Source organism: Rhinolophus ferrumequinum, chromosome X, assembly GCF_004115265.2.
Source record: "Rhinolophus ferrumequinum isolate MPI-CBG mRhiFer1 chromosome X, mRhiFer1_v1.p, whole genome shotgun sequence".
Lineage (NCBI taxonomy): Eukaryota > Metazoa > Chordata > Mammalia > Chiroptera > Rhinolophidae > Rhinolophus > Rhinolophus ferrumequinum.
The window spans coordinates 48828687-48845934 of NC_046284.1; the positions used below are offsets into that span (position 1 = coordinate 48828687).

Consider the following 17248-nt stretch of genomic DNA (forward strand, 5'->3'; position numbering starts at 1 on the left):
AAAAGAGGGCCTAGTGTCATGGAATTTAGAGAAATGGGAAGTCAGAGGAGAATTCATAATGTGAATTCAGCAATGTCCAGGGGAGAAATGTTGAATCTGAAAGGCACCAAACCAGAGACATATGTCCCACAGCGGGAAATGGACATTCATTGGTCTCAACATAGCATAGAGAAAATCGCCTAAAAGATTAGCTAACCTCCCTTAATCTAATTCTATAATTACCAAGTGACTTTTATTACTAATTCAGGTTACCATGTAACTAGAAACTGTAAAAGGGAGTGGCATTCTAGTTTGTATATAAGTCGCTGTGGGGACAGAGCCCCAAAAAGCAGTTTCCAGGCTCTCGGCCTCACATAGAAAGGTGCTGGCTCAGGTAGTAAATGGCCATCGACTGTGATCAAATGGCCATCAGCTGTGGCTAGTTGGCCGTCAGCTGTAACCAGTGAGCCATTGGCCACTAATATAACTGCTGTGGCTACGCTAGAAGGAAAAATGGGGGCTAGCAAGAAGATGGTGGCTGAGTCTGCAAGCGGCACAGTAAGGGTTGAGAATTGTTGCTCCTGTTTTCTGTTTCTTCAACCCAGCCGCCAGCGAGAATATAGTGGTATGACTCCCCTACCTATGGCTCCGTGGGTGTTCCTTTTTGGCCTAGCCATATCCTGCGTTCTTGTGTGGGGAGCGGGACCAGAGACCTTGCCGGACGCCCTGCATGACACATGGCGAAGTCGGCAGGATCCCCTGCACTACAGTCGCTTATGAGTTTGGTTGGCATCAATCAGCCTCCTGGATGGATCAAGTCTGGCGCATAGTCAAAATCAAATTTCTGACCATGACAGACTGACACTGGGGACAGAGCCCCAAAAAGCATTTTCCAGGCTCTCGGCCTCACATAGAAAGGTGCTGGCTCAGGTAGTAAATGGCCATCAACTGTGATCAAATGGCCAGCAGCTGTGGCTAGTTGGCCGTCAGCTGTAACCAGTGAGCCATTGGCCACGAATATAACTGCTGTGGTTACGCTAGCAGGAAAAAAGGGGGCTAGCAAGAAGATGGTGGCTGAGCCTGCAAGCGGCACAGTGAGGGTTGAGAATTGTGTGGCTCCTGTTTCCTGTGTCTCCAACCCAGTCGCCAGTGAGAATATAGTAATATGACTCCCCTACTTATGGCTCCGTGGGTGTTCCTTTTTGGCCTAGCCATATCCTGCCTTCTTGTGTGGGGAGCGGGACCAGAGACCCTGCCTGACACCCCGCATGACACTTGGCGTAGTCGGCAGGATACCCCGCCTGACACCCCGCAGGCCGCCCTGCACGAAACCCCACATGACACTTGGCTCAGCGAGCAGGGTCCCCTGCACGACAAATGGCGCAGCGAGCAGGGTACTGTGTCGGCCAAAGCTCCCTGAAGGGCAGTGGAGCAGTTTGTGCCTATGAACACTCAGTTGCAGGAAGACCAGGAGGAGCAGCTGCCTGAGAGCTGGAACCCCGTGGAGTGGTGGGAAGACGTGGACGGTTCCCCAACCAGCAGAGGCTGGAGAAAGCGAAGGTTGTTGCGGCCCTGTGGGCTGGGAAGTGCTTGCTGAGGCAGCCCAGATGCAGGACTTGTAGTCCCAGGAGGAAGCACTTGCTGAGTCCTCCTTGGGAGATGAGGGTGAGGTCAAGGTCATCCCTCACCCTCAGGACAGCCCTGGCAAATGACTATGGACTATGGGGAATTGCCTTCCATCCCTAATTTAATGGACCATTTGACTGTTTGGGAACATACCATCATGTAATGGAACTGGCGGATATTTGCTTTTGTGTCTTGACCGGCCGCTATTGAGAATATGTAAGCACCTTGACTGTGAGCCGCTGTTGTTCCAGCACGGTACCCTGAGAGGCCCAGAGAGAGTGGCACTGCCCTGAGAGCCCTGGCTGTGTCCAGGAAGTCTGGCTGAGCCCAGAGAGAGTGGCAGTGCCCTGAGAGGCCCTCGTGTGCCCGGGGAGACTAGTGGTACCCTAAGAAGTCCAGGAAGTCTGGCTGTGCCCAGAAGTACTGGTGGTGCCCTGAGAAACCCTGGCTGTGACCAGAGAGCTTGGCTATGTCCAGGAAATAGCATTCACCTCCAGGCTCCTCGCACAGGGCCCCTTGCGGAAGACACTTGTCGCGTAGATTGTGAGGAGAGAGCCTATAGGGGTGGAGTGTGGGGACAGAGCCCCAAAAAGCATTTTCCTGGTTCTCGGCCTCACATAGAAAGGTGCTGGCTCAGGTAGTAAATGGCCATCAACTGTGATCAAATGGCCAGCAGCTGTGGCTAGTTGGCCGTCAGCTGTAACCAGTGAGCCATTGGCCACGAATATAACTGCCGTGGCTAGGCTAGTAGCAAAAAAAGGGGGAGCTAGCAAGAAGATGGTGGCTGAGTCTGCAAGCGGCACAGTGAGGGTTGAGAATTGTGTGGCTCCTGTTTCCTGTGTCTCCAACCCAGCTGCCAGTGAGAATATAGTGGTATGACTCCCCTACCTATGGCTCCGTGGGTGTTCCTTTTTGGCCTCACCATGTCCTGCGTTCTTATGTGGGGAGCTGAGACCCTGCAGGCCGCCCCACATGACACATGGCGAAGTCGGCAGGATCCCCTGCACTACAGACACTCTTGAAGGTCTCTTGACAAGCATATCATCAACCTTTCCCTGGGGATGTCCCTTGTTTCTATACATGTGTATTGCTTAAGAGAACTGAGTCAGGCTCAATATAGCGATTAAGATTAAGATGAAGAAAAACAGATAAACATATATAATATATACTACAAGTAATATATATTACAGATAAAATTTACAACTACTCTACTATCTATTCTCTAAAGAATCCGTTAGGGCACGAATTTTTGGTCCAAGTTTATAGATGAAGAATCTAAGACTCAGTAGTTTAATTCACTTACCCAAAGTCGTATGCTTAAAAAGTAGTCAAGATGGGACTTGAGCCCAGATATCCTAACTTCAAATTCAAGACTCTTTTTATTACAGTTTTTTACTACAGTTTTATAAGCTCCAGCCTGTAAAGTGACAAAAAATTTTCTCCCCTGTTCCTCCATAGAACTGTTGGTAATGCTGTTTAAGAACACATGACTTGCAGGAAATTTTGGCTCCTCTGCCTTTCCAATTTCAAGGAAAGAAGCTAAACTACAATTCACCATATAGAATGAAAGGATTGAGCAGATCTCAGTCACTTCATTAGAGGGTACTGAAGAATCCTGTACCTGTACCATGGAGGAAGGAGGGTATTCTTGGAGTCCAGCATGTGAAGGAAAGTTTTCGGTTTCATGGGGAGAGAAGGAATTTGGTGTTGGAAAGGAGGTGAAGTGAGAGAGGAGATGGTGGTGGCAAGAGACAGCACGGCCAGTCAAGAGAGTCACTGAGTGGAAATGTAAGAAACATAAATAAATGTCACTCTATTTGAGTAAGCAGAGAGGGGGGAGGGTAGAAAAAGGAAGGGAGTAGAGCTGCTATGAGGGACAAAGTATGTTAACAAGGGACATTATGAGGGGACACATAATGATTAAGGATAGGAAACTGGAATCTGTCTCTGTCCTGCCTACATAAGAGGTGGTCATTTTGAAAATTAAGCCACAGAATTCAGGTAAAAAACATCCTACCACACATTAGCTCTGCCTCCTGCCCTCTATATAGAAAGTGGCTCCCCAGAACTGCTGCTTGCTTCTACATGGGTGGTAAGGCAGGCTTGCTTATGAAACCTCTGTGGGGCTGCAATATCACAAACCGCTTATTTTTTCACCATCATACATCAATTATGCATTCTTAATAGCTAGTGTTAAATAGACAGAGCAATATATATATATATATATATATATATATATATATATATATATATATATATATATATAATAATATATATATATATTATTTTGGTTACCCTAAAAACTGACTTCTCTTAAATCTAAAGGTATTGATTCAACATGATTTTTCCTGCTGTAAAATGTTCATTTTATATTATTAATTCTCTCTTTCTCTCTCTCTCTCTCTCTCTCTTATTCAGAACAGCTTTCAAATGTTTTCAAAGTCACCAAACAGGGACTTTTTCCAGGAATTTCTATGTTACTTACAGAGTAAAGTTGCTATTAGATAACGTCTTTCCCCCAAAATAAGACCTAACCGGAAAACAAGCCCTAGCATGATTTTTCAGGAGGACATCCTCTGAACATAAGGCCTAATGCGTCTTTTGGAGCAAAAATTAATATAAGATCCGGTCTTATTTTTTGGGAAACATGGAAGATGGAAAACTTAGCAGCAGGAACAATTTGTGCTCCCAAGTAGCAGACATCTTTTTCTGCAGTAAATTGATGGAAGAAAACCGTGGTGTGAAAAGTATCTTTGTGGTTTTGGGGTCCATTTTATAAAAACTTCTTTGAAAGGTATTACCTAACGATGGTTGTTTATGTTGAAAACTGTGGACCTAGTTCCTGAAAATCAACCAGTATTCTTTGATTCAGCCTAAGAAGTCACATAAAATGAGAAACATGTATCCTGTAGTCAAATGGCAGAATTGTTGTCACCTAGATGACACCTGGCTTTTCTTTTGTCTTTTGTTTTCAACTGCCATTTTCCATCTCAGCAGGACCTATACTTCTAGGGATATTTCCTGACAGAGAAGGTGAAAGTCATTTTATTTGGACTCTGTCTTGTATACACTTCACAAGAATGACTATAGCCGGCACAGCAAGCATTTATGGGATTGTAACTTTTCATAGGCACCAAAAGTACAAGTGTAGTTCTTTTTAACCTTCTTAGTTTGAACCCAACTATTTTTGCACTTTGAACACAAAGATCAGACATTGTAGAATGGGACAAATAGCAGCTGAAACCAAGGGACTGGAGAGAGGCTAAAAATATTTTGAGCTTGCTCATAAGTTGGAAAGCAGGTTAGGAGATCCTACCTGAGGGTTTCCTATACAGGTTGGGGGTTCAGGGTGGGGCAATAGCACTGGAAATGTGGGAGAGAGAGAGAGAGAGAGAGAGAGAGAGAGAGAGAGAGAGAGAGAGAGATTGAGATTCAGTGATATGCTTCAGTTTGTTAGTAAGAGAGTATGCACAGAGAAGAATAATTATCAGAATTTCTTTAGCATACGTTCAGAGTCTTAGTCACACACACACAAAATAAGATGAACTTCTTACTGAAATTTTGGTTGTACTTATTGGCAAATAGTTCATCAGAGAGTGAGGAAGTGGTTGGTGCAGGTAAAAGACACATAGGTAAGAGACGTCTTGCTTGGAGAAAGCCTGACCCTGTTAATTGCATATATTAGACATGAGTTTTCATTTCACAAAAGACCTTTTCATTTTATAAAAAGGTTCACCAAATGCTTCTTTCCCATAATGATCACATAGGGTGCTTTCAATATTTGAGTTATAAATCATCAGAAAGTTATTGTTACACAAAGCAAGCCATACTCATATTCAAGGTGGAAACACTGCAGCCACTGAGGCTAGGCTATGATGTGATAAAGCCTGAAATGTTTATCTCCAAAGGAGACATCTGAAGTTTTGCAAGACAAGCCAGAACTCTGATTAAAAATTTTGGAGCAGAGCCATAGGGCTTTTTGCTTTTTTCTGGAGCTCTACCATATTGTCAAGAGCTCCTAAGAAAAATGAAATAAGGAAGATGAACTTCATCCTTTTGCAAAGCACAGTGAAAAAAATTTAACGGCTACCTAAAACAAAGTGCAAACTGGTATACTGCGGGGAAACAAAAGTGTTTTTTTTTTTTTTTTTGTCTATATAACATTTCAAAAACAGTGGATTCCAATATTCAAAAATCAAATGATTTCATATCCAGTCTTTCAACTTCACTTGAAAACTTTGAAGTTCTCATATGCCTGGGTTCACATTCCAGCAAGCATGGCAATAATCTTCTAGAAAAAGAGTCGTGACTTCCTCTTCAAAGAAAGGCATATTTTCTGTAGCCTGTCTTTTGTTATTTTTTCAAATCAAACCCTCTTTTTAAAAAAAAAAATTCAATAACTGCCTGGCCCCTGACAGCTTTGAGTTTTCAACCCCCAATCAGGAAAGTGAATATCTTTGAAAAAACAAATGCATTTAGATAACCCAGGGTAGATACTAATCAAGACAAGATCACAGATAGTTACTTTCTTTATCGATCCCTGTTATCCAACCACCACCCTACTGCGCTGATCCACTAGGAGGAGCATTTTCACCCAACAAATATGTTGAGAACTTACTATGTTCTATGCACTAGGGATACAGCAGTAAATGAGACAGATAACATCCCTGTTCTCATGGAGTTTACATTCTAGTGGTGGGGGAAGATAAGAAGCAACAAACACATAATGTGACATCTCATAGTAATAAATACAATAAACAAAAATAGAGCCAAGTTAGAGGAAAAATAAAGTATGATGGGTAGTCCATCAACAAATGAGTGGATCAAGAAAATATGGAATATACAGTATATGTATACATATATAAGTAAGTATATGTAAGTATAAGTAAGTATATGTAAGTATATGTATAAATATATAATGGAATATTACTGAGCTTTAAAAAAAGAAGGAAATCCTGTCATTTGCTACAACATGGAGGAAGCTGGAAGGCATTATGCAAAGTGAAATAAGCCAGACAGAGAAAGATAAATACTTTATTGCATGGTATCACTTATATGTGGAATCTTAAAAAAAAAAAAAGTTGAAGTCAGATAAACAGAGTAGAAAAGTGGTTGTCAGGGGCTGGGCAGTGGGGTAGGAAATAGGGAGAGGTTGGCAAAAGGATATAAACTTTCAGTTATAAGATGAATAGGGTCTGAGGATCTAATGTATAACATGATGACTATAGTTGATAACACTATATTGTATAATTGAAAGTTGCTAAGAGTCTGGAACCTAAATGTTCTTACAAAAAAAGTTAAATATGTGAGTTGATGGTATGTTAATTAACTCAATGTAGGGAAACCTTTCACAATGTATATGCATATCAAATCATCATATTGCATATTTTAAATACCTTATAATTTTATTTGTCAATTTTATCTCAATAAAGCTAAAACAGTTTTAAAAGAAAGTGATCAGTAGTGTTATTTTATATAGGGAGGCCAGGAAAAGCCTATAAAGTAGGTAATATTTAAGCAGAGAACTATATGAAAAGAGGGAGTGAGTCATGGGAACAACTTGAAGAAGAGGTCTCAGACAGAGGAAATAGCAAGTGCAAAGACCATGAGCCAGGACTGTGCTTTGTGAGCATAAGAAATAGAAAGGAGGCTAGTGTGTGTGATGTTTGAGGCAGATTGTGGTAGAAAACGAAATCAGAAATGACAACAGATTGTGTTATGCCTTCTATGCCACAGCAATGATTTGGGATTTCATTCTAAGTGTAGCAATGAGGGTTCTGTAATTGGATGGTTATGATTCGAGGAATAGTGTGATCTGACTTACATATAAAAGGATCATCCTGACTGCTGTGATAATAGATTATAAGGGAGCAAGGGGGAATTAGGGAGACTGGCTAGAAAGTCATTGCAGTGAGCCAAGGAGTTGATGCTGGTGGCTCATACTAGGGTGGTAACAGTAAAGGTGGGGAAAGTGGTTAGATTATGGGTATATTTTGACAGTAGGGCCATGGGACTTGCTGGTGGACTAGATACAACATGTGAGTAGAGAAAAGAAAAAGTTAAGGATGACTCCAAGGATTTTGGACTGACTGTCTGAAAGGATGATTATGGTGACAGAGAAGGCAATTGGAGGATCAGATTTATAGAGGGGAGAGATCAGGAACCCTGTTCGAAACAAGTGAAGCTTGATATGTCTACCAGTGGAGTTTTTGAACACCATGTTTCCACAAAAATAAGACCCAGTCGGACAATCAGCTCTCATGCGTCTTTTGGAGCAAAAATTAATATAAGACCCAGTCTTATTTTACTATAACATAAGACCAGGTCTTATCTAACATAATATAAGACTGGGTCTTACATTAATTTTTGCTCTGAAAGACGCATTAGAGCTGATTGTCTGGCTAGGTCTTATTTTCAGGGAAACACGGTAGTTATTGAATAGGCAGTTAGGTATGTAACTGGAGTTTAGGTGGGAAGTCCAGGCTAGAGATATAAGTTTGGGATCTGTCAACCAATAAATGGTAAGCAAAACCATATTACTGAATGAAATCATCTACAAAGTAAGTGAGAAGATGGAGCCTGAACCCTGGGGAACACTAATATTTAGAGATCAGGAAAATGAGAATTAATACTATTCTCAGGTATTCATGATTTAGACACATTTCCTTGCAAAAGCCGTGGAAGGTGACAATTTTACATCATGTCTTCATTTCTAGTGTCAGATTATTGGAAATTTTAAGGGCTCCTAGTGGTGGCTTTACTTATTAAAGAGAAATGGATTTATTTTAAAACTGACACACAGCTATTTCTATCTCCACTGATTGAATGATAGGAGTCCCATTAGTTTTTCCTCATAGCACGTTTTTAATTGTAACACTGTATATATTTTGTGCATTATTTGTTAATTGTTTAATGTCTGTCTTTCTTTGCACTCTCACTGCCCTGAAGATTATCAAAGCCTCACACAGACTTGGGGATCTCTATCTTAGTCTGTATTCTCTTTCCTAGTATCTAGCACAATGCTTGCTATACATGAAGCTCAACAATAAAAGAGGACTTTCTTCATTCATTAATCAGGATGGTTCTAAATGCCTATTAGTGGCCAGACACTGCTCAACTTCCTGACGATAAAGAAATGCATAAGATCCTGGATTAGAGGAACTCTGAGTCTAAAATAAGACAGATGGACAGGAACAAAGTGACCCTTGCTGGACATGGTCAATGTCTACACTTCATGAAGGTGGACTTAGTTGTTCCCTAATACATAGGAGAACTTATCCAAGTTCTGTAAAATAACAAACCCTGTTTGAACATGGTATATTTCACACCATATCATTATCATTTTAATCTCAAAGTGACTTTTACAAGTTAGATATTATTACCCCTATTTTACAGACAAGGAAACTGAGGTTCAGAATGTCTAATTAGACAAGTTAGTCCTACTGAACCAGGTGTCTGAATCAAAGGCTGAACTCGGATCTTGTGATCTGGGGTTTCCTGACTTCACTTTCATATTAGACTCCTTTATACTTAAATATTCCATAAATACTCCATTGTTTTAAGATGGAATCAAGTCCAACAGAATAATAAATTGTGCTGGAGAGATAAAAACATTATTCTCAGAATAATGACATTTCTCAGCTTCTCCTAGAGCTGCTGGTCAAGGTCAAGTATGAAAGCTGGCTGAAAAATAGAAATCCCATCTTGGCTAAGAGGTACAACTAGTAACATTGCTGACTGAATCTGTTCTATTGCTCTATAGCCTAGACAACAAGAACACTGATGGAGAACATTTGTTCTGTTACATTTACAAAACCTTTGCCAGATGCACTCATACAGAAAGTATTTGGCCTTTTGCAGTAATCAAGGGTTGTAGCAGAGTAAGAACCAATCTCAGAAGCTGCTCCAGCTGCTAGGATTGTTCCTATGTTTACTTTTATCTCCTTTATCTGTAAATTCACAATTTCTTTTCTTTTACCATTAATACAATTTCTACCCCATCTGGAATCAACTCTAGAAAGGGATGTCAATGAATGCCAAATTATTTTAAAATATATGCATTTGCTAAAGGCTTCTTAACACCAGCCCATATCATGAAATATTGTTTATAATATGTATTGTAACAATTGTAAGAATATTGTATGATACTATTTATTATTTTTATTTATAATTTAGACAAGGAATAAAAAATGACTTTGTTTCTCACCCAATAATAAAAATCTCTAGTATTTCATTTAAGCAATATAAGATGAAGGTGAAGAATAGAGAAAATTTTGAAAGTCAACACCTATCAAATTCTATGTAACTCTGATAATAAAGGTACTTTTTATCTTACTGGATTTAACACATAATAATAATTCATTTCACGTATCCACTTCCTAATGGTATGGACGATCATAGGCATTTTATGCTAACATCCATAGCAAGAGATATATTCTTCCTAAAAAAAAGACAGTGTATAAAATAATATTGAATGTCAACTGTAATTGGAAATAAATTTGAAAAGACAGAATGTTTAATAGAATTTTATACTAAATGATAACATAAGACCAGGAAACATATGTAACTTCAATAGTTACTTGGTAGCTAAACAAACCATAGTAATACTTATAAAAATAAATACCCTTTTTACGCAGCAGAATGCTGGCATGTTTCCGTCCATTTCGGTTTTCCACATGGCAGGTATAATTTGCCAGGTCAGCCTCCACCACTGAATCAAAGATGAGTGCCAACTCAACTTCTTTTTCTCCGAGATGCTCTTTGAGAAGCCTGAAATAAAGACAGTATTCTTAGCTGAATTGAATTGATTTGGGGAGAGAGCAGCCATGCAAAGACTATAGATGCTTACAAAGCTCACACAGGTCTCCTACGGGCATGGAGAGTCCTGACTAGGTATACGTGTGGAACCTTCAACAAGAAAACACGAAAAGGAGCTCTTGATGTGAAGATCAGATGTGAAAGAAAAGAAGTAATTCACTCAGCAAAAAGAAATATTAACACGCCACTAGGTTTTGATAAATGAAGCCAGCATAATTTGTGTAGAAAAAAGACGAAACATTGGGTTCCATATCCTAAGCTGAGCTTATGAAAACAAATTGGATTTTTGCACTACAGCACCAAGGAAAAAAAATCTAGGAATGTAGGGTTTGTGTCATAGGTTAGAGCTTTGACAACAGGGATTGAGAGGGTGATGAAAGAGGCCTTGAAAATAGTTGCCTTATGATAAGTAAACTGAGGGTGTTAGTAAACTTCTATCCCCAAATATCAGTGAGAAGCCTGTTCTCTACTGTTCTCTCCTGCCTTTTGTCCAATTCAGGCATGTGCCCTGTGCCCTAACTATCCAGTGGTGCTGGCCCCCCACCATGGCCCTGCTTTCTCCAGATACTGCTCCTCATTTGCCTTTCTCCTTCCTTCCCTCACAGGAAAAACCCTGCCCTATGTTACATTTTCTCATAGTCCTGCTTTTTGCTTTTTTAGGTGAAGTTGCAAAGGCCTTGAATGACCAGGAACAGGTGTTCGTCACAAAGGAGCTGAGTTGCCAGGAAACTTTCCTGAGGAGTGTGCCTCCTGTTTCTTTGGAGAATTATATTCTCAACAATGACCAGCTACGTCCTAAGTGAGGTGAAATAGGGTACCCTGCTGACTTTTCTGTCATGTCCTGCTTTTGACTAAAGGAAGAGCAAATCATGAGTTTAGTCAATGGGGGCAATCTTGCCTTTAGGGTCTGGGGTAAGGTTCTTAAATACATGTATTTGCAAAATTTAAAATTGGGGCACAGAAAAATTTCTCATCTCTTTTTTGGACACCTGGTTATGAATGCAGAGAACAACCTCTGATTTACTGGCATTTAGCATAAAGCTGGAAAAGACAATTATACTCCGAGAAAACTGTGTTCTAAGACCTCCCACTTACAAGCTCAAGCAAAATCCTTACAACGTCATTAACTGAATGGCACCATAATTTAACTCATCCTTAAGTTGGGAAAAATGCCTACCATACTTACCTTAAATTTGTTTTGAGGGTAAAATGGGTTAAAGTAATTTTAAAAGTAAATAGCACTATGCACAGCAAAGAAGGATATTAAACATCAACATTTCATTATTTAAAGATAGATTGTTTACATTTTGGCACTTCCAAAAATATATCTATTTACACTTATCGATATACTTAAAATTGGCTTGGGTTAATCTCTTCTGGTTCTCCTTTGAGAGAAAGAAGGGCTTAAACTTGAGTTGGTGGAAGAGAGTTCCGAGAATCTGAGAATCTCCTATATGAAATCTGAAACCCAGATTGTACTCCAAATAGACATGCTTTTAAAATTAACCCTGTTTCTGTTCTCTTCAAATAATATACATATCTGAGAGTTGATACTGGCAATTTTCAGTTAAGTCTCCTCCTGCCCTTTACATTTATGTATCATCACTGAACCAGACAAATATAAAAATTTTCTTAACTGCATTTTAATGGTAGTCTTTCTATTATTTTTTCTTCCTGGCTAAAATAGTTTTCCTCTCTTTCTCCTTTCCCAATATATACCTAACCAAAGGAAAAAATGGGAATTTACTGCCTTCACAGTTTATTTTGAATTGTACTCTCTCCATTTCCTCCTTGCTAAGGGTAAATCCTACTACACTAAATTATTTCAGTTCTGTGTAACCTGATATGGAAGAGCCTCCTTAAGTGCAGAAGCTGCTTAGGCACCATGAATTAAGTTTGATTTAAAGCTTCATGTGTAGGGCAGCCATAGCCTCTGCCAGGCATAAGGCAGAAAGCTGATCTGGTACTCCAGACCAAACCCTTGTCTCTTAATTTCTAACGCAGTTTCCAAAAACAGCTCTTCATGTGCTGCAGAAAGAATCTGCAGAGTGGATTTGAAAAATGATCCTTTATATGTCTATTAATATATATATGAGGTGTCTTAATTATCAGTTCTTGAAAATCTAGAGGAGACTTGCTATTTTGGAATTAAAGAGCAAGTTGGTGTTTATGTATGCAAATCACTCCACAGAGTAGTCACAATTTCCTAGCAAATACTGATATATAACAATCTATCGATGATTCTTTGCCAGTCCCCTAAAAGTGCCTAGCTCTGGGCTAGATATTTGGTGTAAGAAAAACATAAGCATTCAAAGACCAGATCCCAGCTCCCAGTAAGCATTGAAATTTAACAAGGAGATGGGATCTACAGGGTTGAAAAAATTATGGACAAAATGAGGTAAAGCAGGGTGGTACAGTCATGCTTGCAATGGGACTTCAAAAAATGGAAAGATTATTACTGGCTTAATTAGTTGGGAAAGGTACGAGAAAATTCTGCTTAGACAAAGGAAGAAGGGGGAGGGAGTTTTCTAAGAGGGAAGATAGAAGCAGATCATTGCAGAATGTTTCAAAGAGACACTGAAGAGACCGGTTTTGTAATGGAGGATACAAATGAGGGGATCTGGTAATAACTTCAAAAATATCTCATTGCAAGATTTAACATTGAGGGCGAGTTACATGCAAAAGTGAACACTGGCAAAAAATAAAAAATAATAAAACAAAACAAATTCAAATGACAGAAATCACTACCTCCAAATATCTTATTTTGTTAAGACCTATTATTAAAAATAACACTAGAGAAAGTTTGGAAGTTGTCACTCTCACCCTTATAACATACCTGAACAAAATAAAAATCAACAACTCTTCTTAGCTCCATCAAAGAATAGAGGTCACAGAGTAAACTCCTATCCCGAAACTTGAGATAGAGTAAAATACTGAGAATCACAGTGTACTGGAGCAGAAACCCAGGAGCAGTAGCCAGTACCAGCAGAAACACTTAAATTGTAATTGATGAGTCGATGCAGACCCAGGGTGGACTAACTTGAGAGTTAAATACTCCATGTGATCAATTCTTAAAGATGCCCCACACTTTCATCAGTTTTCTTCTCAAGGCTTTAGGTTGAAGATAAGAGAATGCTTACGCTTCTGACAAGTGTAGGGGAAAAGCAACTAACTTTAAATAAGCCCATAGCCCTCTGTGCTACTTAACAAAGGCCTACCTTTAAGGAAAACTCTTTTACCATATCCTAAAAGACTTGGGTTTTACCAAACCTAGCCTAATTAAGAGAAGGGGAATACCAAATTCTAGCCCCCTCAAGCTTTACTGTTTCACCTAAAAAGGGGAGGAAACCTGAGAAATACTTCTGAAGGTCACAGTCCATAGGCAACAGGTTCATTAAAAGACTCAGACTTTATCATAAGATAATACAATGCTTAGCACCACATCAGTCAGTCTCCTTTATGATAATGAAGGCTTTCAAGCTGAAATAACTGCAAATATCAGAACCTATTTAAAAAGTAGTCTGGGAGCATCCAGTCAAGATGGCAGAGTAGGGAAATGCTGTGCTTACCTCTTTGCACCACCATGTAAAAATTACAGTTAAACTACAGAACAAACATTATTGAGAATCACCTGAAGTCTAGCTGAACCAAAGCCCTACAATTAAGGTCACACAAAATAAGCCACCTCATTTACAAACCACACCTCTAATAAGGGGCTAACGTACAAAATATATAAAGAACTCCTACAACTTAACAACAACAACAACAACAACAAAAAAAAAAAAAAAAAAAAAAAAAAACATCAACAACCCAATTAAAGAATGGGCAGAGGACCTGAATAGACACTTCTCTCAAGAAGACATATAAATGGCCAACAGATATATGGACACATGCTCAACTTCACTAGATATTAGGGAAATGCAAATCAAAACCACAATAAGATATCACCTCACACCTGTTAGAACGGCTATCATCAACAAGACAAATAATAATATGTGTTGGAGAGGCTGTGGAAAAAAAGGAACCCTCATACACTGCTGGCAGGAATGTAAATGAGTACAGCTGCCATGGGAAACAGTATGGAGTTTCCTCAAAAAATTAAGAATAGAGTTACCATATGACCTAATAATCCCTCTTCTGGGTATCTACAAACAAAAAATCTGAAAACATTTATCCACAAAGTTATATGCACTCTGATGTTCATTGTAGCTTTGTTTACAGTGGCCAAGACATAGAAACAACCAAAGTGTCCTTCCATAGATGATTGGATAAAGAAGTTGTGGTATATATACACAATGGAATACTACTCATCCATAAGAAAAGATGAAATATTGCCATTTGCGACAACATGGATGGATCTTGAGACTATTATGCTAAACAAAATAAGTCAGACAGAAAAAGTGGAGAACCATATGTCTTCACTCATATGTGGGATATAAAACTGAAAGCAACAAAGGAATAAGAAAAACAAGGGAAAAAAAAAACAAAACTCATAGACACAGACAATAGTTTAGTGGTTACCAGAGGGTAAGTGGGGTGGGAGTATGGCAAAAGAGGGTGAAGGGGGTCAAATATATGGTAATGGAAGGAGAGTTGACTCAGTGGTGAGCGCACAATGTGATATATAGATGATGTATTACAGACATGCATATTTGAAATCTATGTAATTTTACTAACCATTGTCACCCCAATAAATCTAATTTTTTTAAAAAAGAAGAAGCCACCTGAAGACTGGTAGGCAGGACAGAGATATGGAATGGGCTGTTTCCAAACCCACATGTGACCATTAAAAATTGGGAGGGATATCGGCTGTGGAGGTCCCCCCCTCAGAGGGTTGAGGCATTCCAGCTCCTTAGCCCAGGATTCCAGTACTGGGGAGAGTTCTCATAACTTCTGTCTGTGAAAACTAGTGTAGATTGTGGCTTAGTGAGATTATAGCAGCTAAAATTTCAGTCGCTCCTCTTAAAGGGCCCACACACGAACTTATTCACTGATAAATTCACTGGCTCTGAGGTCCAGCACTGGAACAGCAGCTCAAAAGATGCCAGTGACATCCGGGGAGGAACTGAGTTGTCTGGACTCAGGGTGAGGGCTAGACGAACAGCTTTCTCCAAGAGAGAGAAAACTGGCAGAAGCCATTTCTTTGTTTCTTTGTTGAGCCCTGCTCCCTCCTGTTGTGCAGATGCAGGCTGCTGCCATATCTGAGTCTCCATCAAACTGGTTAACACCATTTGTTTACCCTGATTCTCTGATACACTGCCCCACCAAACTTTTGAGCCCAGCCAAGGCGCTTCCAGTGGCTTTTCTGTATAAATGGCCTGCCTTGGCTCATGCTGCAGAATTTCCTAAAGTCACTCAAAGGTTCACAAAATCGAAACAAGCAGCATCTGGCTTCAGCATGTCCTGCACTTCTGGCTGAGCAGCCCTAAGCCCAGCACTAATGATAGGCAGCCTCAGTTCACAGGTAGGCTTCTCAAGGCACCTCTAAGCCCTGCATGGGTGGCAGCCATTCGCAGATTGCTTTGTGGCAGGTAGATACAGGCAAGGCACAGGCTGTGGTTGAACTTAGGCTGAATTGGGCATGTGGTGGAGCCCCTCCCAGGAGGCCCCAGGGCTGGCACAGTGGGTGGCCAGCTTCAAAAACAGTTGGAGAATCTCCTAGCTGCCTCCAGGGATGGGCACCCAAAGGGCACACTGAGCAGGCACCAGAGCCCTGCTGAAGCTAATCCTGCTCTGTACGGTCAGCCTCTGCACAACAGCTCCTTCACTGTAGTCATAGCCAGTCCTTGCAACCAATGAGCCCAAGGGTCAATCCCTCCTATTGATGAGCAAACAGCAACCAAGGTTTCACTGCAACAGGAGGGCACACACATCCCACACAAGGGACAATCCTGGAGCATTGGACTCAGGAGACCAGGGTTACTGTGCCACTGGGTCACACAGGACACCTACTATATAAGGCCACTCTACTAAGGCTGGAAGACATAACAGCTTTACCTAATACTTAGAAACAAATGTAAGGAGGTAGCCAAAATGGAGAGACAAAGAAACATGTCCTAAACAAAGAACAGAACCAAGATCCAGAAAAAGAACTAAACAAAATGGAGACAAGCAATCTAGCAGATGCAGAGTTCAAAACACTGATTACAAGTATGCTCAATGATATCAGGGAGAACTTCAACAAAGAGATAGGAAACATAAAAATGGGTATAGAAAACATAAAAAAGAACCTGTCAGAAATAAAGAATGCAATAGCTAAAATGAAAAAAATATAAGAGTGAATCAACAGTAGATTAGATGAAGCACAGGATAAAATGAGTGATTTAGAAGATAACGTAGCAGAACACACCCAATCAGAAAAGAAGAAAGAATTCAAAAAATGAGGATAGCTTAAGGGGCCTCTTGAACAACACCAAGCATACCAACATTCGCATCAACACAATACCAGAAGGAGAAGAAAGAAAGGTAGGAATTGAAAACCTATTTGAAAAAATAATGATGGAAAATTTCCCTAATCTGGCAAAGGAAATAAATATACAAGCCCAGGAAGCACAGACATTGCCAAGCAAGATGAAACAAATCAGGTCCACATCAAAATAAAATGTCAAAGGTTAAAGACAAAGAAAGAATCTTAAAAGCAGCAAGAAAAAAGCAGTTAGTTACCAGGTGCTCCCATAAGATTGTCAACTGATTTCTCAACAGAAACTTTTCAGTCCAGAAGGGACTGGCACGGAATATTCAAAGTGATGGCAAAAAAGGACCTATAACCAAGATTATTCTATGCAGCAAAACAATCATTTAGTATCAAAGAACAGATAAAGAGCTT

At 40.0% G+C, this 17248-nt stretch overlaps 1 protein-coding gene across 1 annotated transcript in view; it reads right to left on the bottom strand.

Moving 5' to 3' along the window:
* The window catches only part of IL1RAPL2 (interleukin 1 receptor accessory protein like 2), a 1393401-nt gene that overhangs the window by 18705 nt on the left and 1357448 nt on the right, over positions 1-17248 (bottom strand). Inside the window, exon 7 of the mRNA XM_033110155.1 lies at positions 10229-10374. Coding sequence (XP_032966046.1) covers positions 10229-10374 — 146 coding nt within the window. The remainder of the gene's footprint in view (positions 1-10228; positions 10375-17248) is intronic.